The sequence below is a fragment of the Cucurbitaria berberidis genome, assembly GCF_010015615.1.
Source record: "Cucurbitaria berberidis CBS 394.84 unplaced genomic scaffold K460scaffold_5, whole genome shotgun sequence".
Classification (NCBI taxonomy): Eukaryota; Fungi; Ascomycota; class Dothideomycetes; order Pleosporales; family Cucurbitariaceae; genus Cucurbitaria; species Cucurbitaria berberidis.
Genome location: NW_024468939.1, coordinates 2932678 through 2955985, shown reverse-complemented (window position 1 = coordinate 2955985; position 23308 = coordinate 2932678). Strand labels below are relative to the sequence as shown.

Here is a 23308-nt window from a genome sequence, read left to right as displayed (position 1 = left end):
GGCAGCCATGGCGTAGAGGTTCAATAGTATGAGCCAAGCTTGTTCACAGGGAATGAATGAATGAGGGCGATTGCATGCACCTCAAATGCAGCGCGAAAGGTAGTCTAGCTACTCCAGCAGACGTCATTGGGTACGACTTGGCAGCATGGGCTGTACCTCCTGATCCAAATAGACGCGACCACGAGCAGCAGGAATGCGTCGCGGGAGCGAGAGGTGCATATGCATGTTACAATCCACAAAGGCCTGGACTGCCATTCGTACATTGTAGACGCTTACACGATTCAAGTGTCGGTCGCTGAACAACCAGCGCACACAGCGATACATACAGGAGTCTTTTCGAGGAGGAATCAGAACGTCCCAGAACACGGTATAGAGTCAGCAAGCTGCATCACCATCTTATCAGACCAAACCACTTGTGAGTGTGAGTCCACCGCCTGAATGAATGAATGAATGAATGAATGATGAATGCATGCATGTCTGACAAGCCCAGTAACCCTGCGGGGATCTCTTGGCGCCGGGGGTCCCTCGGCGCAAAAGGATCTAATCTAATCTATCTAATCTCATCTCATCTAATCTTCGCAAACTTTTTGTGGCAGCAGTCTCGACGTCTGCAAGACAGCACAACGCGCGCCTGCTTTTCCAAGCACCACCCCAAAGTCGAGAGAGAAGTCGACATGGCGGGCCCAAAACTACTTCCGGCTACCACCAATGGCCCAGTTTCCAAGCGCCAGAAAGTCGACGGCGCCGGTGAGAAGAGCTCTTCGCCGCTGGTTCGCCAATCCAAAATATTTGCGCCGTTCCGAGTATGTTGTTTGAAGCTTTACACACCCACAAGTCCAACGCTTTAACTGACACTCTGATGATAGACTGTAGGTCTCGTGTCTCCCACCAGCGTACCTTTTACCTCCCTCCCGCTCGGAAAAACAACCTTCCAAATCACCACCTCGGTTGGCCGCTCGCTACAGACGTACGATTTGAAGCGCGGACTACATCTCGTCTTCATCACCCGACCACAAACTCCCGAGGACATCACCGCAACAATAGCATGGAAGAAGGTCGTCTTTGCAGCTTGGTCCGGCCAAAAGCGCAGTGCTTCGCGCGGTGTCTGGGTTTTTCAACGTGGAAAGAAAGTGGCCGAATTGGAATTACCGCGAGGCGGGATCGAAAGGATAAGCCGCCTTGTTGTCATGGGCGAGTGGATTGTAGGATGCGGCACTGGCAAAATTGAAGTGTGGAGAACGGCTACGTTGGAGCACTACACCACCCTTCAAAGTCCCTCTTCCAGTCCTCTCTCTGGATCCATCTGCAACATGCCGACATACCTGAACAAAATATTCGTGGGACGAAGGGATGGTTCGGTGGAGATCTGGAACCTCAGCACTGGAAAGCTACTCTATACACTCCTCCCACCTGCCGCAGACTTTGGCTCTGTGACCGCATTGCAGCCGACCCCCGCCTTATCTCTGCTTGCGATCGCATACGAATCAGGCCCAGTTACCATACATGATATACGAGCTGACAAGGAGGTCATGCGATTGAACACGGGCGGATCGCAGAAGCTTCCCATCACCTCCATCTCGTTCAGGACTGATGGACTCGGTGCTGGCGATGATGGCCGAGAAGACGGAGTCATGGCGACTGCAAGTCACGACAGCGGAGATATTACCTTCTGGGATCTCAATAAAGGCGGCCGTAAGAAAGGAACCTTGCGGGGAGCTCACGGGCCTCCGCCTTCTGCAAGTGGCGGCGTTGGCGGTGGCATCAGCAAAATCGAGTTCTTGGCTGGTCAAGCAGTGATTGTGTCGAGCGGCTTGGACAATTCATTGAAAAGCTGGATCTTCGACGAGACCCCGTTCTCACCTATACCACGCATTCTACACTCGCGCGGTGGCCATGCTGCTCCTGTCTCCGCGCTTCGCTTCCTGCCCTCCAACTCAGACGGTTCGGATGATACTGGCAAGTGGCTACTCAGTGCAAGCAAAGATCGAAGTCTATGGGGTTGGAGCTTGCGAAGAGACGGACAAAGCACAGAGCTTAGTCAAGGTGCAATTCAAAAGAAAGCCAAGAAAATGGGGCTTCTCAGCGGCGATGCTGAAGGTTCGAAACATCATGTGAAGCTTGAAGACCTCAAGGCTCCTTCAATCACATGCATTGCATGTTCTCTTAACCGCGACGGGGGAATGGGAGCCATGCCTGGCGTCAATGGCATCTGGAACAACTCGTCGAGCGTCAAGGGACAGGACAAAAAGAAGCCTGAAGTCAACATGACAGGATGGGAAAGTATCGTCACAGGACATGCTGGAGACAAGACTGCGAGAACCTGGTTCTGGGGACGAAAACGAGCAGGAAGATGGGCGTTCGACACAAGTGACGGGTCTGAAGTCAAGAGTGTTGCAATCTCATCTTGCGGCACATTCGCTTTGATTGGTTCGGCCGGCGGCTCCATCGACATGTACAACCTTCAATCTGGACAACATCGGAGGAGATTTCCCACTCGATTAACCCCAGTAGAAGCGAAAAAGTACAAGCTACAACAATTGCAGGCCGAAGACGCCCTCCTTGTTGAGGACGATTCTCCTCGGAAGTTCGCAAAGGGTGAAGGTAAACACAAGGGAGCCGTTACGGGGCTCGCCGTAGATGGCATGAACCGTACACTCATAAGCTGCTCTGACGACGGCAAAGTAAAAGTGAGTTGTACCGCTGATTCAACTTGAAGAGGTTAACTGACGTTGTGACAAGTTCTGGGATTTTGCTACCGGCCATCTCCTACACGAGATCGACTGGTATCCCATGACCAAAATCTTTGGACTTCGCTACCATCGCAACAGCGACCTAATAGCACTGAGCTGCGACGACGGCTCAATCCGTGTTGTGGACATCACGACAAGGAAGCTCATTCGAGAGCTCTGGGCATCTCGATCTCATGCTGAGCTGGATACGCTCGATTATACCTTCTCGAACGATGGCCGATGGATCATATCTGCAGCATCTGATTCTACCGTTAGAGTCTGGGATCTTCCAACTGGTCATCTTATTGACGCCATGAAGTTACCGAGAAAGTGCAACACTGTAGCATTCTCTCCTTCAGGTGAATTTCTTGCCACGGGCTTAGATGGTGAGGTAGGCGTCCATATTTGGACGAATAGGACGCTGTTTACGCATGTGTCTACACGTCAAATCACGGAAACGGATATTGCGACTGTTAGTGCACCTACGGCTTCTGGCGAAGGTGGCGTGGCTGTCGTTGAAGCAGCCGCTGAAGAGCAGTCGGAAGATGAGCAACAGGACGAAACCACAGTTCCGATTATGGATCAACTCAGTGACAAAATCACGACTCTGAGCTTAGTTCCTAAGTCGCGCTGGCAAACACTTCTCCACCTCGACCTAATTCGAGCACGCAACAAGCCTCAAGAAGCGCCCAAGGCGCCTGAGAAAGCGCCTTTCTTCCTACCTTCGCTCGGTCAAAATCAAGTCGCGGGAGTAGACAGTACTGCTCTTGCACTACCTGATCAGGAACCGGCATCCCGTATATCCAGCTCCGCACTCGCCTCGCGGTCAACAGCTGCCGCAGCTACAAACGAATTTACCCGCCTTCTCGCCCAGGCCACGCAAACCTTTGAATATGCACCGCTCATCTCGTATCTTTCCTCCCTGCCTCCCTCCGCCGCCGACATTGCCATCCGCACGCTCGACAACACGGAGCCGTACATCGAGTTGAGGACGTTCATTCATGTACTTACCGCGAGGCTCAGGGAGAGAAGAGACTACGAACTCGTGCAGGCTTGGATGAGCGTATTTTTGAGGTTGCATGGAGATACAATTGTCAAGAGCGAGGAGCTGATGGATGGGCTGAGGAAGTGGCAAGAGGAAGCGAAGAGGGAGAGGGAGAGAGTAGGTGGGTTGGTAGGGTATAGTGTTGGTGTTGTAGGGTGGGTGAGGAGTGCGCGATGAGCGAGCCGATACGTGATCGATGTGGTACGTTCCACGGCGGACATTTGGAGCGAGCCAAGATCATACGCCATTATCAAATCTCTGTTCGCCGATCTCCAGATTACGTTACAAGCGGCAGGCCGAATGCCCTGAACATTTCTGCATTCATCGCTTTTCGAAGGCAAAGCTCCCACTCCATCACATAGGAACCTTCGCTGGTGCTCTCAGCTCGTGCTTGGCCTTCTCACCGCCTTGGTAGTAGTGCGGTCGCACAAATTACCATGTTTTACTAAAGTCTCAAGTTTCCCCATTCCTCGTGCGAATTTCAGCGACGGTGCTCAACTTTGCTTTGGGTTACTTCTCAGACCTTGTTCATCAAGCTAATACTCTGCCTTTAGTAAGCAGCGGTTCCGGCCATGGTTTGACGCTCGCTGGTTGTTTCTCCTCTTCCAGCTTTGTCCAATTGTCTCCTAGTGTAGGATTACCATCACTGATCATTCGATGTGTGCAGCAGAACAACCGTGCTTTGCGTCGCCTTTGGAGTAATTATCAAGCATGTTTTGCTTTACCGATACCTCACCTATGACAGATCCGCTCGTCGAGTCCAGACAGCCACGGTCTTGGAGCTTTTCGCCCCTTCCTTATCCCATCGAAGACAGTACACCGATACGGTTAGCGCAGGGAGCCAAGATCCAAACTTACGGGTTAAAGAACATTCCCCTCGCGACTATGAACTTCCTTTTTGGCGCTCTGCACACACATATTCTGCATTTCCGAACCCGATTTCCTTCCCATAACGTTCAATGCTCATCAATCACTCTACAGTTGCAGATTCGCCAAGTCCATTCACTACCAGCACCGGGTTCGTAAGACAGCATGCCTGCTCGGCAAACCAAGGGACTCGATTCGAATGGTGGAAATGGAAGCCGACCCCTTCAATCCTGCAGGAAGGAGAGGCGCCCCATGGCCTTCATGTTCATTGATTCCAGCAATGGCGGCATAAACGCAAAGCCAGACAGGGAGGTCCGTTCTTTTGTTATGAAGTCGGCCCGCAATAAGAAGCCTTGGAGCACTCGACCTAGGAGCTCGAAGACCGAAACTTTGACAGGTGAGAAACCTCGGCGACTATCGCCATCTCGGACCCAGGGTAGCAATGAACCGCCTCAAAACATCGCTCCTTTACCCCAACTGGAATGGGACCCGTATTCAGCACCCTGGGTGAAGCATCCAGTTACATCACCCCGTAGTAGCAGGAGCAATAGTGTCTTCTCTAGTCATAGCAGCAACTGGGCTTGCGAAAGCCCCGTGTCCACGTCCACCAGCCCTTGCGTGGGGTCAGATCACGCGGAAGAAGTTTACGACTCTTTACATCCAACACTACTAGGAATGGCATGTCAGACCAGCTTAAATGTTAGCCTCACGGGTTCCTTCGACTGCTTAGCAGTGCGATTGAACGCAGATGCAGAAGGTCTCCTCCATCAATGTATGCTCCCCATGATTCAAGCTCGTTAGTTATAGTTCACTAATCAAACAACCAGTCATCGAAGCCTCGACACCCCGGCTACTCCCTATAGATCCCCACAAATCATCCGAAGCAGCAGCTACAGATTGGTTCGCGACTTGTATTCAAAGCCCCATTGGCGCACCCTTCATCTACGCTACCCTCACTTCATCCGCACGAGTCGCAAAACTCGACCCAGAGGTGTACAAATGGCGCGCCATTTCAGAAGTGAACATGCTTCTCACTGACTCAAACAAGAATACTGACGACACGACTATTGCTACTGTTTTTATGCTGCTTGCTCTTGAAGAGGCCAGTTTGGCAGACCCTAGAAGGAAAGGCGATGAGAGGAGGTGGAGTAAAAGTGTAAACGAAGCTCACTTGAGTGGGTTAAGGACGATGATTGGGCAGAGAGGGGGTCTTGCTGCGTTAGGTCAGAACCGATGTTTACAGGTTTTTATATTGATGTAAGTCTACCCCAACTTTTCTTATTTGACTGGCCATGTCACTATGGTTCTCGAATTTCTTACTCAATACCTATTGGCAATCACTGAAACATCTTTACAAGCAGCTGACTAGTTTCAATAGGCATAGCATTGCGCAATCCATCACAACATTCAAGCCTCCTTACGCTCTACTAATCGACGCCGATGGTCAGATCCAAGACTACAGATCCATCTCTCTGCAGTCTCCAAACTCATTCACACGGATCTTACGGCCGTTTCAAAACCTTTCTATCGGCCGCGCACTCTTCGACATTGTCTCCACAATCACCATCTTCGTCTCGGATCTTACCGCCTGGTACGAGTCCGGCATATGTCCCGTTGATTCATTTGAGCTGCAAAAACACGCTAGCTTGCTGATGTACCGACTCTTCGATTGGTACGAACAAAATGCCAGGTATCAAGACCAAAGTGCCACACTTGTCGATCAAAGCATCTGCCTTGCACTCTTGATCTTCATGGTCAACGCAACAGAACCCAATGCCTTGTCCTTTGGCTCACGCCTCTCCAAAACAGTCACCAAACTGCGCAAATCCCTCCAAAGAGTTCCTCTACTCCGCTGGACCAACGCTCCCGATATCCTCCTCTGGACACTTACAATGGGCGCGCTCGGTGCAAAAGGTCTGCCCAAAGGCTCAAGAGCAACCTCCAGCGCTGAGTCGGAACTCTCGTTTTTCACGCAGTACTCCTATACTGCATTTCTTGGCCACGATAATAGCGTGGCGTCAACGGATCTCGAGCTGCTGCTGGAGAAGATGAGAACATGCCTTTGGATACCGTCGATCTTCGATGTACGAGTGAAGAGGCTGTGGGAGAGCATGGGTTTGTGCAAGGCAGAAGTTTGGGAATGGGAGGAATTGAGTAGCAGTAGTGAAGGAGACAAAGATCAAGTCGTGGACGATGAGTATGCTCTGGGACAAAGTACAACGCTGCGGTTCTTCAGTGCGGGTGGTGGGAAGACGCGACCAATGAGGGGTACTACTTAGATGGATGAGTGAGTTTGGTTCTAGGTAGCGAGGTAGGATCATGGAATACATGGATTCTCTCCTAGGTCCTGTTGCCCATATCTATTGGGTTCATGATTAATTTTATCGGCTGACTCGTACGGATCTTCTTCGTCGAACGTCGCTTGGGACTGCCCCCCCATGAATATCAAGACTACTGGACGAGCACAATCGTTCACCATGACCCTTTTCACTTCAATATCTCAAATAGATGTAAAGCTCTTTTTTATCGTGTACAAGACTCACCCCCTGTCTAAGCCTAGTTGCCTATAAATCCACGACGCGAAATCCAACAAGGGACGCGGTAAAGAGAGAACAGTATTCGAAACAGGCTTAAAGTCTAGAATATCGACTACTAGCCACTCGTGCACGTGTCATTGTTATTTTCGCCCATGTTGCGTTTTAGAGGGGCACTGGTGGAGCTCTCACATAGCAATTAGGCGTAGACCTTGGCACCCTGGTATGCGTTGGGCTGAATGTCCTCAGGCCTTTTTGCCTACCCACTCAACTAACTTGCTAAAGTAGACTGTCAAGGAGCTATCACCATTGTCCACGTATGTCGAGGCAAGTACAATCCAGAGCACTAGGCCCCATTTTTTTTTTTTGACAAACTGAAGCATACGCATGTGACGCTCGCTAAAGATTTCGATCATTAAAGACCCTGATGAAGGGATGGCCTAGTTCCCGCCTCACCGTAGCGACTCGAAACTTCGCTGGCGGTCAATAAGCAGCCTGATGAAAAAAAAAAACTACTCACCACCCTACCCCTGACCTCTCAGATGCTACACGCCGCATCAAGCCGCAGTATGCATTGCTTTAAACTGAGACGGAACTAAGAGGAAGAAAGAAAAAATCTTTCCTCGGATGGTGAGGCTTGCGATGCCGACCAGCCGCGTATTATGCGCCTCAACACCATGGCGGAAATCTCACGATGGACGGGAAGTGTGTACTAATAACCGAGCTTCGAGCGAACCAAGACGGCAACTTTAGTCACCAAATTGATCTGGTGATCACACCTCGTATACCCTCAGCTGTAAGTGGAGAAGGCAGATTCTTCATTCAGATGGCAGGTTCGTTCCAGAATTCCCATCCAACGGCGGGAAACTTTGTCCATCGGGATATAAAACCCATGCATGGCGAAGCTCAGTCATATTTTTCTTGCCCCCCACCCTACCTTTTCCGCGCGCTAAGGAAAATTCGGCTCAGGGAAAAGGGAAACTTGTCCTTCTTTGCCTTCTTTGGCTTGTGACTGCTGCCTCGGTGCGGGTCGGCGCGAGGTTTGAGTGGGTCCAAGTCGTTAAGACTTGCAAAGGACGAAGTTTTCGCGATCGGGTAGGTAGAGCTTCCGTTTCCGGGTGTGTTGTTCTTTTTTCCCGCTATCTTTTCGGATAAGGACGGAGATTAGCCGACGATGAAGGCTTGCTGTGAAGTTTGAGAGGGCATCGTGAGGTTTTTGTGGAGTCGTTGTGAGACGGAGGGAAGGGGACGAGGTTGGCCTTGCCACCTTTATCCGCGACACCCGGTCCGGAAAAGATTCTAGACGTGATCAGCATGCGATGTCCTCGATCGCTCGCAGATGATAATGACGTTGGTCATCGATCATCAAAAGAGGAGAGAAGAGATCATCCAGTCTGGCGTATGAAGTTTGAGTTGTGAGCGTCATGAACCGTCGATTTGGCCGTTTGCATCATTTTGGCATGGCGTGCTCAAAGTGCTGTCGATAACCTGATAAGGCTCGATGGTCCAGCCTCGCGATGCGAAAACCTTGCTGATGATGCAAACGAACAGTAATGGCCACAGTATGTCCGTACATCTTCTGAGGGGAAGTTGATGATCGCGGGTGAGACAATGGCTGCTGATACCGATGGTTGGTGGTGATGTACAGTTGATAAGCTTAAAACCGTTTGCTATATCCGCAACGCTTGAGCAAGACAGGCTGCCTGAATATACGAACTAGTGTAAGATCTACGGTAGAGGTAGGTATAGTGTTGATAAGAGGCACAGTGAGCAAACCAAGCCACACCTCACTCAGGTACTCATCGGGCGTACCTCGGTTCGCTCAAAGTCGCTCAATATGCTCAAGGGCTGAGTCAGATATATACCTAAAGGCGTATAACATCAGCAAATGCATTGATAGCTGCAACTATGTGGCTGTGTTGAGCCGTGTGCAGAGACATCCGAAATCGGTTGCTCGTCTAGCATGTGTGATGTATGCGCCCTGGCGTTACTGGCGTATCTGATGTGGTTGTTGGATTGAGGCTGCCTGAGGCTCTATGCATTTCCCTCTTTGGGCGATAAGAAGTCAAGACAGGTCCCAAAAGGGGGCGTTGCTAGGGAAGACAGGGGCTGTTGTTATGTCGAGTTGGCAGTGCCAGCTCATCAGTGTCCAGTGTTAGTGCACGTCGAGTTATGCTCGTATCAAGCGCAATTGGAGGAATACTATTGCGCTTTCATTTCAAGTCATGCCGGGCTAAGCGTCGAGCGGGATACCTGTTTCACAACGACTTTCGGTGAGCGGTACAACGCACGATCAGGCCGCCGTCAAACCGCATTGTGCATGAAGAAGCTGCGTAGCACAAATTAGGGATTGAACACGCCGTTGCAACTCCGCACGTCCCAGTACGCCAGGGGCGAGAGTAGCGACTCTAATATCGGATCCGGTTTATGTTCGCAGAGGTACTGAGCACTCTCTCTGAAATCCGAAAGCCGGTGTCGCACTGACACCTGGGTGGAGTGTGGGGAAATAAGGGGATCAGCACTGTCACTGCCCCTTTTATCCTCTGCCAACCTGGGGGCGGACGATGGTGATCAGATTATGGTAGCTGGGAGGGTCCAGAATCATCAAAATGTGGGTTCTGCGACAAGATGGCCATCCATGATAGTCCGCCTGCCTGTCTGTTACCAGCCATGTCGTCAAATGATGAAAGTGCACCGGAAGCAGCTAGCAGTATGGATGCTTGCGACACACACACACACACGGAATCGTTAATTCGCCCTTATCCGCTCTGTTCGCTCGCCAGCCGCGTTTCGACCGAGCGGAGGGCCAACGTGACCGTCCCCCTCCTCCCCTTGGCTGGTGTCGCTCTCTGGTCGGACGTCTGCATACCCCGAGCCCCCTGCCACGGAAGCCGAGTGTGCCCGCGGCGCCCTGCGGAAACCGTATCGCAACCGTATCTCCATGGCACACGCAATATGCGCATCCTTCCTGCTAGGCAGACACTTTGGGTACGTACCTTGGGGTAAGTGTGCATTGGCGGCAGGCCGTGTGTTTCGTAATCGTACGCCGCGCAACAAGATTCGCAATAGTGGTGCCTCGCGTTCGAAAGCGAAAAACAGGAATCGCACTTTCACCGGATGGGATGCATTCATCAGGCGCGAGTTGCGACGATTTGCCCAGTGATCTGCGCGCAGCCATATGCCAGGATGCATATGGCATGGGGTTTTCCGCCGCGTGTCCACCTTGTTGGACAGATGCTGACCAGGGTCCTGCCGCACTGGCCGCCAAAAGTCGGTCAACCTAGAAAAATTACTTTGAGGGATCTGTGGGCAAATGTTTGGCAGAATCAGAGCCTAGATGACTTTGCTGAACGATGCAATTGTCAGTTGGCAGCTGCGAAGCGTACCGAGTTCTCCGGGGCATGGCGGGTGCAGTGTGCTTGTGACCCTTGTCTCTAGATTAGTATGCAGCGTGCAGCGATAGCAAGGCATCACATGAAGTAAAGAGGAATTGCTTATTGGGTGTAATGATGATATTTGATTTCCTAGCTAAGGCGGGAGTCTCAACCAAAGAAGTGGGAGAGCTCAAACCGCTGGTCCAAATGTCCAAATTCCCGTGTCTCCTTCTTCGTATCCCGTTCCCTGAGTAGAGTTGCTGTCGAGTGCTCTTCGTAATTCCCGTTGACCGCGCTGCGGTTTGCGCCAATAAATAATAACAATAAAAGTATGAGGTATAATGCTCCCAAATGCGCCATGCTGAAAAGGACTCGCTCGCTAAGATGGTGATCAAAAATCAAAAGGTCGGAACAGATTCGTGTGCTGGCCTAATAACTTGAGATGAGCGGAGCAGTCGTATCCATGAACAGCGGATGGTCGTCTTCTAGATATTGTGATTGCGACTTTGCGTTGTAGTAGGATGTGGTGAGCATGGCTTCTTTGTCGGAGAAGTTGAGAGTCGACTGTGGAGGCGAAGCGAGAGGCGACTCGTCGTCCGAGTCTTCTTCGTAAACGAGCTCCGGTGGTGATTGTGATTGCGAGGGTACCCGGGTGAGGGCAAGTTCTGAATCGTCCTCCATGTCGTCGTAGAATTCCTCCTCGTCATCCTCCTCAATCTCCATAGTGGTGATCTGAACTGGTGCTTGGGTAATGCGGCGGGGCAGTGTGACCATGTCGAAGTCGTCCTCGCACTCGGAATCAGAGTCGGAATCAGAGTAGTCCTCGGCCTCTTCAGCAATGCTGTCGGCCCACTGGATGTGTCGAGGTTCCTCAGCCTTGGAGGCCTTGGCCATGGTCTGGTTGAACCAGGCTTCTTGCTGGCGTTCAGCATCTTGAAGCTCGACCATGAGGCTGTCGAGGAGATTTGCGTGACCAACAAGGAGGCGGAGGTCGTGGTCAGCCCGGCAGGCCTCCTTGCCCAGCTTGGAGCGGGCGGAGGCGGCGATGTAGTAGGTTTGGGTCAAAGACATCTTTTGCTTCTTCTGTGGTGGTGAAGAGACAAAGTGGGAGCGGGCAGTCTCAGCCGAGACGGGTTCAAAGGCAGTTTGTATGCGGAGATGTGATGAGGAAGGCATCTTTGTGGTGTTAGGCAGAAATATAAATGCCTAAAAATTGTGAGTCAGTTTGGTTGATGACTGGAGGCAAAGACGAGGCTTCACGAACCTGGATGCAGTAGTAGCCAATGGGTGGAAGGTGATCCGAGCGTGCAGGTTGGCCGAGAAGTCAATGTAATGGATAGTTGTTGTGATGGTGGGTAGCTTTCGAGTAAGTAAGTTTGAGTACTTGGTTGTTGTCTGTGTGTTCTCGATGTAAAGCTGTGTGTGGTGCCCTGTGAAGAGTGGGCCAGCGTGTTTCTTATGTTGGCTGGCGCTCGGAGGATGACCACGAAGCTTAACGCCAATAAATTCCGAGATGCCGCTGTTTCCACCGCTCTTGGCCGAGCGGTGAGCTATGATTCACAAGCAGTGCAGCAGGGGTTGTGCGGGCTGCACTAGAGCTGACTGTCCGCGGGCCCCACGCCAGAGACTTTTCGGCCGCATCGGCACGGAGAATGGACGGAGCTACAGAAAAGCCATGGTTCACACATGGATTACCTATCAAGGCTGCAGCAAGACGGCGCAATGTCGGGTTTTAGTAACCCACGAAAGCATGTTGGATCATGGCATCACTGTTTTGCTTGCAACATGGTATCATAGTTTCCAGCTTTTCCGCCATACTGACTGTTTGCGTGCGTGCGCTGTTCAGCAAGGGCGCGCGCTGGTGGGTGGGAGATTGATACCTAGTGCCTGGCTGCCTATTGATCTAGGATGGGATGCGCTGTCGTAAGCCTCAGGCTCAGCAGGCCAAGTCCAAGCCACGGGTCCGTCAACGAGCAGAGCGGTCAACCCGATGCTCCATCTGTGGCTTTCAAGCGTGTCGTCCCCTGTGCTTACCGACTTGTATGCATGCCTACAATGGGCGTGGAATGCGACCCTACTGCTGGCTCATACGAAGTCATGCTGGTTGTGCAAGGCTGAGAGAGCCATAGCACAGCACAGTACAGCTCAATTCTTCACTACACGACAGCACACTCGGCGGGTCGGACCAACCGTCGCAAACAAAGTGTGGCTCCTTTCGCTTCGCTTGACCGGATGCGTTGATGCAAAAGTTACCACCTCGGACGAACCTTGGTCGCGATGCCTAGCGCGCGTCGCAAAACGGCGTCTCGGCGTCCTGGAAAGCTTTCGTCCGCGAATATCAGCGACACCTGTCCCAGTCCACGCGGGCCTGTCATCCAGTGTCGTCCCGGCGTCATGGAAAATGAGTGATCACAAATTACCCCATGCCGCACATCATTCCTCAGGGAAAAGGGCGCCTTGGAACCCTCTGACTCCCCGATTACAAACGCACCATCTCCTCCCCGCTCCTTGACGCCCATCATTGGTCGAGGGTGCTGGCTTTGTCAACCTCGCTGAGGAATCCCATCTGACAAAGCCGCTAACCCCCCCCTGTTCGCTGGAAGAGTCACATGCAGCCACCGCTAAAATCCCATGCCCATTCTCCCACGCCCTATGCGATCTGCTTGCGTGCGCAGAGATTGGAGATTGCATCTGTAACGAAAGGGTAGGCTGAAACGCTCCGCAGTCGGCCACTCACTACAAAGCTTCAGTGTCTGTTATACCCCGCATCTTGCAGCCATCATCAGCCTTGAGGATTTGTCAACCCCTTCATGTAGTTTCCAAATTTCTAATCTACTTCTATTTGGGACCCTGACATGACACGCCCTAAAAGACTCACAGGGCACTGAACAGGCACTGTAGCACCCGTTACCCTCCCGTCTAGCGCTGCCATCCTGAAGCAGACCATGTCCAAAGCAGTTAGTACATTAGCTCGCTTCGCATACCGGATCCTCACTTAGCGTGCATTCACCCCTGCTCACACAGCCCTACCGTCCCATTCCTCGCGTCGCAAAGGCGTCGTACAGCAGCATGGGCGGGAATATGCCTATGACACGTACCCATCGCTTGGGTACCATTTTTTATCTCACCGCTGGAGCTGTGCGAGGCTGAAATGGAGCTCGCGAACGCCGAGGAATTGCGGTCCTGCTAGACGCGCACGGGTGCAGCAGTGTAGCCCAATTCTACATTGCATGAGAAAGAATGAGTCGACGCATACGAGATTGCAAAATATGAACAGCCGCAGGATGCCGGGGAGGACGAGTTGACCGCGAATACAACCGCATCTCCAAGGCGCACTCCAGTCGCGTACGCACGCAGTACGAACATCGCGAAGACGTTGGTGGGGGTTGGCGTTCGACGCGCCTCCACAAACGATGGCTCAGCCCCTGATACCGTAACGTTATGCGCGTATGCACGTCCTCAACACCACGCATCACTATGCTACTACCAAATGGGGAGCTCTCGTTATATTGACGGTACAATGAGAACCGAACCGCGTTTTCACTCAAAGACACTCGTTTCCCGCTTGAGTAGTTTTCTAGAAGACCCACTGCTTCGACAGTCCACTGACTAAACCCCAGAACGTATGCAGCCCTATGCTACCCGACATCTCCACGGCATCCTCGACGCATCTCAACTCGACGACGGGTTTCCACCAATCCCCGTGGAAGTAAAAGTCACCCTTACCCAAAAGGACCTACTGATCCTTCTGCTCCCTTGCCAGTCTTTACTCATCAGATAACCGAGCATAGACGTGCATCACTAAGCACCACCTCATAGCCATTAGTCCTCTGCGTCGACAAGCTATTCAACATCTTGATTACCACGTCACTCTTTGCGTCCACTGGCCGACGCCATCATGACAAAAGAGTTCTGACTTGCAACTAGCTTTAAAGCTTAACAAGCTTGGCCGCGAAGTATCGGCGAACTGGTTTGCATTAGGGAAGCTAGGAAAAGCCATACACTGCTTGGTAACAGTACGTTCCTTACCAAGAGTATCATCCGCATGCTCGCAAATTTACTGCCCTGCTGCAGGCGCAAACTAGCTTGTTCGAGAGCTTCTATGTATCGCACCAGAAGGAACCGTTTCTAACCGTCCTTGCATATTCCATGGCGCTGCCGCTGCATAGTGAAGACTCGGCAGGATACACCCCTCAAGCCTTTTTCATGTGCATATGCCTTGCAGAATTGGTAGGTTTTATCATTACCCGAATGGGAATAACGGAAAAGCATAGGAAAACATGGGAAAGCACCCAGCGACATGATACCCATGGACGGAGAATCTTCACACTCCCAATTCCTGACGGAGCGTCCAGCGTGCTTGGTGACCGTAGCTACGTCATTAGCAACGCCACAATAACATTACTTCAATCACTAGTATCAACATTATTAACAGCCCAAATAGATCAGAGTTTGAAACTCAACTAGACGTGACGTGTTGATCGTGTCGTTGATGATCTTTCTCGAACGGACCTTGTGGGGTTAATAGCCCATGCTTATATCCGCTTCCCGCTGATCGACAACCGCTTACCACACCTCTTGACAAGGCAACGATCATCCGCACGTAAGAGATCTTAAAGATCTTTTACTTCCGGTCTATTCACGAAGGGCTGGTATGTCCTTCTTACATCCTGTTCCCGTCCAAGTACCGGGCGTAGGCATAGTACTCTCTGGCCGAAACTCTACTCTATCACCGCTCATGCTCACACCGCTCGATTAGCTACACCCTTTAATAACGCTAGTTGACTCATTTACCACAGGCGCAAGGCCATCGGAATAGGAGCTATATCCTACCATAGTCAGATACTTGATCATGATGTGGTGCGAGCTGATGTAGCGTGAGGTTGAACCGGTTTCTAGAGTCGTTTTGGACTAGAAGGGCTACTGTTCTCCGCGAATTGAATAAACAGGTCGAGTACTCTGGTAATCGTGCGGCTAGCTAGCCCTTTGAATAATCGTTACGTTTATTCCTACTGTCACTGTAAGCTGGAATATGTTCGCGAGACTTACTGCCCCAAGCGTGGTGGAGTTACGGCTCTGCTTGTGTCCCAGTACTAGCTATAATGGCGACTAGACGCAAATACACTACAAATTGCCCAAAGACATACAACTTTCTTAGCAACAAACACCATGCGTCGAGCAGCTGTTGTATCAACTAAGCTCGAGAGTCGAGGACACACTTCCAGGTTCAATTCCGCCTCGCTTATCGACCCATGAGCGCCAACCACATTGCAGCCAGAGTTAATCCACCCCACTACAGCTGCGGGGTAAGACCACTAAAGTCTCAGCCTTGCCATGGATACATTTCCATATTAACGCGCCCTATTCCTATTCTTTCGTTGCAAATATAAACGATCAGGATTCTAAAACGTCATCAATTCAAGATAATGCCCGTTTGGCTTAGTGGTACAGCGTCGCACTCGTACTTATAACCGACATGCGAAGATCCGCGGTTGTTAGTACACCCAGTAAAACCCCGAGTTCGAGACTCACAACTAACACTCAATTAGCGATTCCGCGAATGGGCAAGACTCACATTCTTTTTGCGATTTTTTGTCTCATGGACGGTGAATAAGAAGAAGGGGTATGTTGGAGATGGTAGTGGATGAGGGCTGCAGAATTTTTAGATGTGCTTTATTCCACTTATGTAAGTGCGTCGTATAAGACTGTTTGCATCCACGTCCTTATATTTTAAGATTCTCATTCTGCAAACAAAGTGTATCAAGAGTAGGAGTAGAAGATCACATTCCCCGTGATTTTTGCTAGTCTAAAGTTTAGTCGGTGTATTACAACTCTGACAACCTCATGACAACACGTTGAGTGACTCAAGCGCATGAATATGAGCCATCCTGCGTTCCTCGTCTTTTAACCTGTACTGTACATCTCAACCTGTAAATGCGAAAATGTATGTCGGCACGAAACGGGTCTAAGGCCTCGGAAAATGAGGTATGAACGTGGCTTGCTTATCTAAATTTACACTAATCCCTAGGTATATATCGCAATAGCTTCTACGCAGCAGCCTTTGACGCCCTGCCCACTAATGCCAAGACAGCACTGAACAGCCCCTGAGGCGGAGGTGGCACAGATCCGTTGTCGAGCACATCTTGTAGATCCTGCTGGTTGAGGAAGGATCCACCTTCCTGGATGTCTTGTGAGAGGTCCTCCAATACCAAGGGCTTCAGTATGCCGTTTTCGGACTTTTCTTCACCCTCATCCTCTCCCGTGTACATTGTGCGCTGTAGCTTATCATTTCCTTCGGGTGGCGGAGTAGGCAGCTGTAGTGCGCCAGTGCGCGGGCTTATGGTCTTGATACACGACTTGGAGTCTAGCGCGATATATCCTCGTTCGCCCTTCTGTGACACGAGTGCTAATGTAATGTATGGAGCCGTGTGCGACCATAAAGCTTCTCGAGACTCAGGATCGAAAATCAAGACTTTGGACGATGTCTTCTGCAATCGGGAATTGGAAGACTCGTTCCTCTCGAACTGGGGTAGTGCTACGCAGAACGTACCATCTGCCTCATTGATGGCGAAACGTACGAGGGGGATTCGCTCAAAGCGGTCGATACCAAAGGGGACGACGGAGACACTATAGACAAGCTGGTCCACTACCATGTCCCACACAGTAATAGTATCCGCAATGACGACCAGATGGCGGCCTACAATTCCAAGACCAGAAAGCGCGGTGACATCAATCTCAGTCATTGATCGTCGAATAGTTGCGGTGTTAGTGTCGATAAGATGAGTGACTCCAGGGTCTGACTCTGACGGCCAAGAGATAGCAGCAGCAATTATCGAGCCATCCGCGGAAAAGGCTAGTCGCGAAGTGCGTGGCACGAGGGACTGTTGCGATCCCTCAAGAACATCAAGCTTATCGCTGATCTCGATGGAACGGTCAAGCGACCAAGTGACCAGCCCCCCTTCCTCCGCTCCACGGACCACAATCCCATCGCGTAGCCGGGTCTTGGGCCTCCAGATCCGAACGACACGATCCTCACCAATGGTCGCAAAGCCAGCAGCTGAGGGATCAGCAACGAGGTCAAACACCCTTCCGTTTCCACAAACGTCCTCGAAGAAGTGTGGGGCATCGATTCGGGCTCCAAGCTTCCACTGTTGATTCTGCTCATCCCACTGCCAAATCTTGAGATACACCTCGCGGCGGTGTAGACGTTCCTCGTCGTTGAACTCAGTGATACCTTCGTTGAGATATCCAGTATCAGCTTGTGGTGGTACCCATTCATCCACTGTGGCGAGCCATTCACCATCATGACTGACTTGTAGGAGTTGCACGCTCGGCTCGATGATACGGCCTCCTTCGGGTGCCATATTTACATCGGTCGCATTGTTGCGCGTCAGGGCTTGTCGGGACTTCGCACGGTGGTTTGCCAAGTCGAATGTCTGTAGATACGGTTCCGGTCGAAGGCCCACAGTTCTTTGACGCCATTGCGATGAGGGTACTGAGAACAGTACTTCACCTGGTGATTTTGGATTGACGGCCATTGGCACCGAGCGATAGATATCAAACAAAGCTTTACTCGAATTCGAATCCTTGGGAAACAACTCGTAGTCCACTCGGCGTGATTGGATACCGACAATGTTTGTTTTGGCTTCCAGTTCAGTCGTCGACAGTACGATGACGGAGTTATTCGCAAGTGTCACAGCATAAGCAGAGCCTGAAGGAGACACTACAACATTCTCGATAGCTGCAGTAAGATGAGGTAGATGTTGTGGCTTTCCTGTGGCAAGTTGCCAGATAGTGAGGACAGTCTCGTCGCCTCCCGAGACAAGGTAATTACCTGGACTATGTTAGTGTTGAAGTATAGAAGATGAGGATACGCTGCTTACCATCAAGCGACCACTTGACTGCGCCCACTGCGTCTCTGTGCCAATGGAGCCTCTTTGGTCTGAGACTCTCAGCATCGTCTGAATTGCTTTTGTTGCCTTTCTGGGTGCTCTCAATCGCAGCGAAAGTTGTCAAGATGTCTTCGAATAGGAGGATCACGCCCGCCTCATCTCCAACCGCGATGTCTAGAACATCCCTTTGATCTTGTGCCGACTTCTTTCCCTTGCCAGTTTGCTCTGAGTCGCGAAGATACGCGTTGAAAGTGGTGATACGCTTAGAGAATTTCAATTCTCGCCAGATGTATTCGAAGTCTTGCACAGCCGTCTTATTGAGCCTTAGGCGCTTGGCGATCATAATAGAATCGGTGCATGCGACGACGACATACTTGCCCTGCAAGAGGACTTGTATCCCACTTATTGAAGAGCTTGCCTTCAGTACACGCTTGAGATCCGTCTTTGATCCCTGAGCTTTGGTGCGAAGCGCGTGGACGTTGATGACATGACTCTTTCCATGCTCATAGCAATATATGAGATCTTCGTTGGACTCGGGTCGGGTGATCACGGTCATAGTCCGAACCGTAGCTCCGATATCCCATCGTCCGATCTTTGACCCGTCTACCCAATCCCACAACGTAATGAGGCCAGTCGAGTCGGCGACGTATACTTGGTTTGGCTTCGTAGGCGAGAGCGCATAGGCTGTAAGCACTCCGGTGCTGCCTATAGAAAGCACATTGGCGAGGGTAGACGTTTCGGTCTCATAAATCTGGAGGGACCTGAGGTTCGCGAGGATGACGAACTTCTCATCGCGAGAAAAGACGGGGTCCGCAGGTAGGAACCATCCACCCTGAGCTGGTGACATGGTCCACTTTGCCAGAGTCTTGGGCTTTGGCTTCTTCGCCTGAGTAGGGCTTGACCCTAGTAGCCTGTCCAATTCTGTCATCGCAACTTTTACAAGTTCTGTTGAGTCCGCTTTGTTTTCTGGATTACTGTCCTTCTTCTCCTTTTTCTGCTTTGACCTGTCCGACTGTTGCGGTTGCGAAATACGTCGAGCTGGCGTGCTTTGCACCTCACTGTCCTCCACTTGCTTGCCTCCATCTTTGAGCTCCTCGTTCACGATTGTACCGCTCTTCTTATCCTTCTTTCGCTGCTCCTTGCTCACGCCGTTTGTTTGGACGACATTTGAGTTTAATTCCGACGCATTCTTCAATATAGGCGTAGAATGCGATCTTGGTGTAGACTGAGCGTCTGTAGCCCCAGTAGGCTGTCCTGCCTTCTCCGCTGGTCTCCTCTTCTTCGATCTCTTCTTGGCAGGCGCTTCCTCTGCCTTCCTCTTTAGCGGAGGCGTAGTATCCGCCATTTTTTATGTTTCGTCGCCGAAGGTTATATTGTCGAAGAATTCCAGCTGAGCGCAAGTGTGGAGTTACAGCGTGCTCCGCAACCCAAAGTTCGAAAAAGTTATTTCGAGTGGCCCATGCTTTTCACCGCCCGCGGGTCTTAGCGCGCAACTTTCTTTGAGCGCATCGCGAGCTTCAAACAATATCACTCACACACCTCTGCTCCCGCCCACACAACTTGATCAACTCGGTCGCGGGGCTCTTTGCAAGTTACCTGTACATTCAGAAGTCTCAAGATGATTGTTCCTATCCGTTGCTTCTCATGCGGCAAGGTACTATTTCTCCTGCTCAAAGCTCAAAGCCCGCGCATACTAACAAGACTACAGGTCACCGGCGACCTTTGGGAGAAATACATGGCCCTGCTTAGTGAAGGAACAGAGGAAGTGTAAGCTGTCCTTTCCCGCAACAACATCCTACCAGACCTCACACGTGCGCCGCGAAGCGCTGTATCTCCAAATCACGATCCCACCTGCTCTCACCCTCTCTGCTCCTCAGGTCCACCCAAATGTCCATATACTGAGCAAGACATGTGATTTAGTGACGCACTCGACGCCATCGGTCTCTCACGCTACTGTTGCCGACGCATGATCCTCACTCACGTCGATCTGATCGAGAAACTCCTCAAGTACGTTCCCAACGGCGATCGAGCCGAGCAGCAAGCAGAGGCGCGCAAGCGTTCTGTTCAGGTTCAGATGGGTCGACCCTCAATGTCCCGGCCAGGGGCTAACGGCATAATTTAGGTACAACGCAAGTGAACGGGAGCAAGCGAGGGCTGCACGAGGGGGCCGGTAGCTTGGCTAGTAAGGCATGATAGGATGAAGGGGACAATGATGGATATGGAGGGCGACAACGGAGTTTTTAGGGCATTTGCGCGGCGTCATGGTTCGGACATTTTCGGTGCGGTTTCCAGTTGTCTACCGGACTATGAATGGAATGGAAAGCCCTCATTGTCATGTCCCTTTGAGATTAGAGAGAAATGAGATCCTTTGAACCGTTCAACTTGTCAGATTTTGCCGTGAATGAGGAACCTTAACGCTAATACACAAGGGTAAAGCACATATTTACGAAGGTGCAACGATCGATCTAGAGTTATACGACGCCACATCACTAAAGACATGTCTCCTCCTTCGTGCTCCAGTGTTCTTCAACCCAGTCCGTCATGATATCAGTAAAACTCTTCCCATGTGCGAACGACTCCGTGTCATCTGAAGTGTAGTTATGTCCTACATATTCCAACGCAAGCAATATCCACTGCTGGATGAACTCGTTGTACATCAAGTCAACAGTGTCAGGCTCATAGAAATCGTTTTGCTGAAAGCCTACTGTCGACTGGATACAGTTCGGCACATTGTAGAACTCGATCCGCTCGTGCACTGTATCATCTCCGTCTTCGCCAGCGTCATCTTGTGTTGTATAACCGGGGAATGGTTTAGGCTCTTCGTCGGCGGCCATGGGAGCTTGTGCATGCTTTTCAAAGGGCGTGGAGTATATACGATCTGGAGAGGAGAATATATGAGGACGGTATCGTGCCGCGAAGACCTCTGGGGGCTGCAAAAACGCGTTATTTTCCATCAGTTCGAGCATGATTGGCCCCTCATTATTGAGCAGCTTCAGGACCTGGCTAGCTGCTTTGTACGGCACATCCTTGACATAACGGATCCCGCTAGTAAACGGCGAGATAAGAAACTTTGTATCCTTGGTGAATGCGCCTTTGAAGATATCAAAACGAATAGCGCCTGTATTGGTGATGACCAGCGCTTTACCTCCATTCTTGATCCTCTTAGACTTTCCGATGGACTGCGGGAGGAGTTGATTCTCGATCCAGGTGAATATGCTCTCCCTGTGTGGATACGGTCGGCGACTGACCCAGTAATCCTGTGGCGCGCAACCATATCGCTCACCAAGGCCGAGCGACTTCCTAGCATCGCCGATTGCTTTGGAGACATTCTCTCCATGGTCAGTCGGGAAGGTCTTTTCATCTTTATTGCTGTGATGGCGCAGAGAGTACAAGTTATTATCAATATACCGACGAGAGAAGGCAATCTTCGACTTTTGGGACACGGGTGCGTGCTTTTTCGTACCACCAGTACTCAGTCCATCAATCGACATGAAACCTAGCGTTTCCATATACCGACCACTTTCTAGCGCCACGGACTTGCTGTCGAAGATCTTGTAGTCCCTAATATGCGAGTGTCCACCGAAGAATTGTATTGGCGTATCCCGTTGCGAGGACCGAATATTGGAGAACAGTAGTTTATATTCGTTAGAGCGGATATCAACGTGGCCGAACACGATGATCAGGTCGAGATCCTTGTCTTTAAGAGATTCCTTGAACCATTCCTCTTTAACCGTATCTTCAACTCTTTGCACAACGGTGTTGTTTGCATTACCTGTGAAATCGAAGATAAAGCCAAAAGCCAAGATTCGAATACCTTGATTCTTCGTGGTGAACTTCTTGAAACGCGGTGCTAGTGGCTCCAGCTTCCCGCTCACTGGATTGTAGATGTCCAAGTTGGAGGCTAGATAATTTCCTTTAAAGTCAGGAACCGTGTGGAAGAATTCGCCTTCAGCAGTGTTTGCTTTGTAGAGCTCGTGGTTGCCAGAACTAATCAGATCGATTGACTGTTCCTTAGCGATCTCATAAGTGAACTTCCCTCGGGGCTTTGACGAGTCGTAGATTGCGTTTCCTTCTACGCGGTCTCCTGTGTCAATGAGAAGGAGGTCAGAGCCATCTGCATCTGCTTTATCGCGGAGATGTTTGGCGAAGGAGACGTAGTCTCCCCAGTCGGCCGAGAAAGAGGCTCTGATAGGTGTTAGAGCTGTGAAATTGAGACTGCTAGTGCCCTGAATGGTAAGGTCACATTGATAGGGACACAAGTAACCAAACTGTAGCATGGGTATCTTTAGCAGCTCCAGGCCTTAGTCCACTCTTTGTTCAAAATACTACAGAAAGAATCTACTTACTCCTGAAGGTGTCCCCCCCACCAGCCATGGATATCGGTTGTGTGCAGAAAGTTCAGTTGGGCCCAGGGTAGCTCACGCAAGGGTGCAGCTATGGGAGAAGGCGCCTCCGGCTGGATGCAGGACGCCCCTCGAAGAAGGGTAAACGCAAAGAGAATGACGGATGTCTCCAACGTGTGGAAAGCCATGTTCACCATAATCGATTCCCCTGCTCCAGGCTCTTGATGTTGTTTATGCGACCATCTAGGTGCCTAAACAGTGCCTGGAAGCTGCCTCAAATATGACTAATGTGAGCCGGTGGGCGGTATGAAAGGAGCAAAAGGCGATGCAAAATCGAGACTTGACAGCGATGAAAGGACAATGGTTGATAGGTGGTAAACAGCCAATCAAGCAGTATGGTACTTGCGATGAATGACTGCTGCTGCATCGACCTGGACCCTGTGAGGCTTAGCGTATGCTGCGAGTCCAGGTCCGCTCGAGCTCTACAGAAATAGCGTGACAAAATAAATTCCACACCACAACAC

At 51.0% G+C, this 23308-nt stretch overlaps 7 protein-coding genes across 7 annotated transcripts; 3 read left to right on the top strand and 4 right to left on the bottom strand.

Annotated features, from left to right (window-relative positions):
* Positions 1 to 674: 674 nt before the first annotated feature.
* K460DRAFT_294127 (Utp21-domain-containing protein) lies at positions 675 to 3951 on the top strand (the record flags this gene model as incomplete). The annotated part of the gene is made up of 3 exons (XM_040929472.1): positions 675 to 803; positions 867 to 2687; positions 2740 to 3951. 3 exons carry the CDS (start codon positions 675 to 677, stop codon positions 3949 to 3951), a joined length of 3162 nt encoding a protein of 1053 aa, XP_040785022.1.
* Positions 3952 to 4806: 855 nt separating this feature from the next.
* Positions 4807 to 6920, top strand: K460DRAFT_359066 (uncharacterized protein; the record flags this gene model as incomplete). Its single annotated transcript, XM_040932166.1, has 3 exons — positions 4807 to 5413; positions 5469 to 5898; positions 6020 to 6920. The coding sequence occupies 3 exons, from the start codon at positions 4807 to 4809 to the stop codon at positions 6918 to 6920; spliced, it is 1938 nt and encodes a 645-aa protein (XP_040785021.1).
* Positions 6921 to 9923: 3003 nt separating this feature from the next.
* K460DRAFT_359065 (uncharacterized protein) lies at positions 9924 to 10578 on the bottom strand (the record flags this gene model as incomplete). Its single annotated transcript, XM_040932165.1, has 3 exons — positions 9924 to 10086; positions 10172 to 10432; positions 10562 to 10578. The coding sequence occupies 3 exons, from the start codon at positions 10576 to 10578 to the stop codon at positions 9924 to 9926; spliced, it is 441 nt and encodes a 146-aa protein (XP_040785020.1).
* Positions 10579 to 10672: 94 nt separating this feature from the next.
* Positions 10673 to 12028, bottom strand: K460DRAFT_370425 (uncharacterized protein). Its single transcript, XM_040934163.1, has 2 exons — positions 11814 to 12028; positions 10673 to 11755 (listed from the first exon to the last, which is right to left on the bottom strand). Exon 2 carries the CDS (start codon positions 11723 to 11725, stop codon positions 10979 to 10981), a length of 747 nt encoding a protein of 248 aa, XP_040785019.1. The 5' UTR covers positions 11726 to 11755; positions 11814 to 12028; the 3' UTR covers positions 10673 to 10978.
* A 4271-nt stretch (positions 12029 to 16299) lies between these two features.
* K460DRAFT_320521 (WD40 repeat-like protein) lies at positions 16300 to 19853 on the bottom strand. Its single transcript, XM_040930449.1, has 2 exons — positions 18433 to 19853; positions 16300 to 18383 (listed from the first exon to the last, which is right to left on the bottom strand). Exons 1-2 carry the CDS (start codon positions 19784 to 19786, stop codon positions 16597 to 16599), a joined length of 3141 nt encoding a protein of 1046 aa, XP_040785018.1. The 5' UTR covers positions 19787 to 19853; the 3' UTR covers positions 16300 to 16596.
* A 110-nt stretch (positions 19854 to 19963) lies between these two features.
* K460DRAFT_370421 (DNA-directed RNA polymerases N/8 kDa subunit superfamily) lies at positions 19964 to 20820 on the top strand. The gene is made up of 4 exons (XM_040934162.1): positions 19964 to 20095; positions 20150 to 20208; positions 20362 to 20448; positions 20564 to 20820. Exons 1-4 carry the CDS (start codon positions 20060 to 20062, stop codon positions 20613 to 20615), a joined length of 234 nt encoding a protein of 77 aa, XP_040785017.1. The 5' UTR covers positions 19964 to 20059; the 3' UTR covers positions 20616 to 20820.
* K460DRAFT_420362 (ser/Thr protein phosphatase-like protein family) lies at positions 20603 to 23203 on the bottom strand. The gene is made up of 2 exons (XM_040938074.1): positions 22788 to 23203; positions 20603 to 22626 (listed from the first exon to the last, which is right to left on the bottom strand). Exons 1-2 carry the CDS (start codon positions 22979 to 22981, stop codon positions 20931 to 20933), a joined length of 1890 nt encoding a protein of 629 aa, XP_040785016.1. The 5' UTR covers positions 22982 to 23203; the 3' UTR covers positions 20603 to 20930.
* Positions 23204 to 23308: the final 105 nt, after the last annotated feature.

Bases quoted from the DNA above. Each gene is read 5' to 3' on its own strand.
- K460DRAFT_320521 (XM_040930449.1), bottom strand. From the start codon at position 19,786: ATGGCGGATACTACGCCTCCGCTAAAGAGGAAGGCAGAGGAAGCGCCT. The intron at 18,384-18,432 runs GTAAGCAGCGTA...AACATAGTCCAG, and splicing joins AGTCAAGTGGTCGCTTGATG to GTAATTACCTTGTCTCGGGA.
- K460DRAFT_370425 (XM_040934163.1), bottom strand. From the start codon at position 11,725: ATGCCTTCCTCATCACATCTCCGCATACAAACTGCCTTTGAACCCGTC.
- K460DRAFT_370421 (XM_040934162.1), top strand. From the start codon at position 20,060: ATGATTGTTCCTATCCGTTGCTTCTCATGCGGCAAG. The intron at 20,096-20,149 runs GTACTATTTCTC...ACAAGACTACAG, and splicing joins GTTGCTTCTCATGCGGCAAG to GTCACCGGCGACCTTTGGGA. The intron at 20,209-20,361 runs GTAAGCTGTCCT...CATGTGATTTAG, and splicing joins AGTGAAGGAACAGAGGAAGT to TGACGCACTCGACGCCATCG.
- K460DRAFT_420362 (XM_040938074.1), bottom strand. From the start codon at position 22,981: ATGGTGAACATGGCTTTCCACACGTTGGAGACATCCGTCATTCTCTTT. The intron at 22,627-22,787 runs GTAAGTAGATTC...AACACCTATCAG, and splicing joins TGGGGGGGACACCTTCAGGA to AGCCTCTTTCTCGGCCGACT.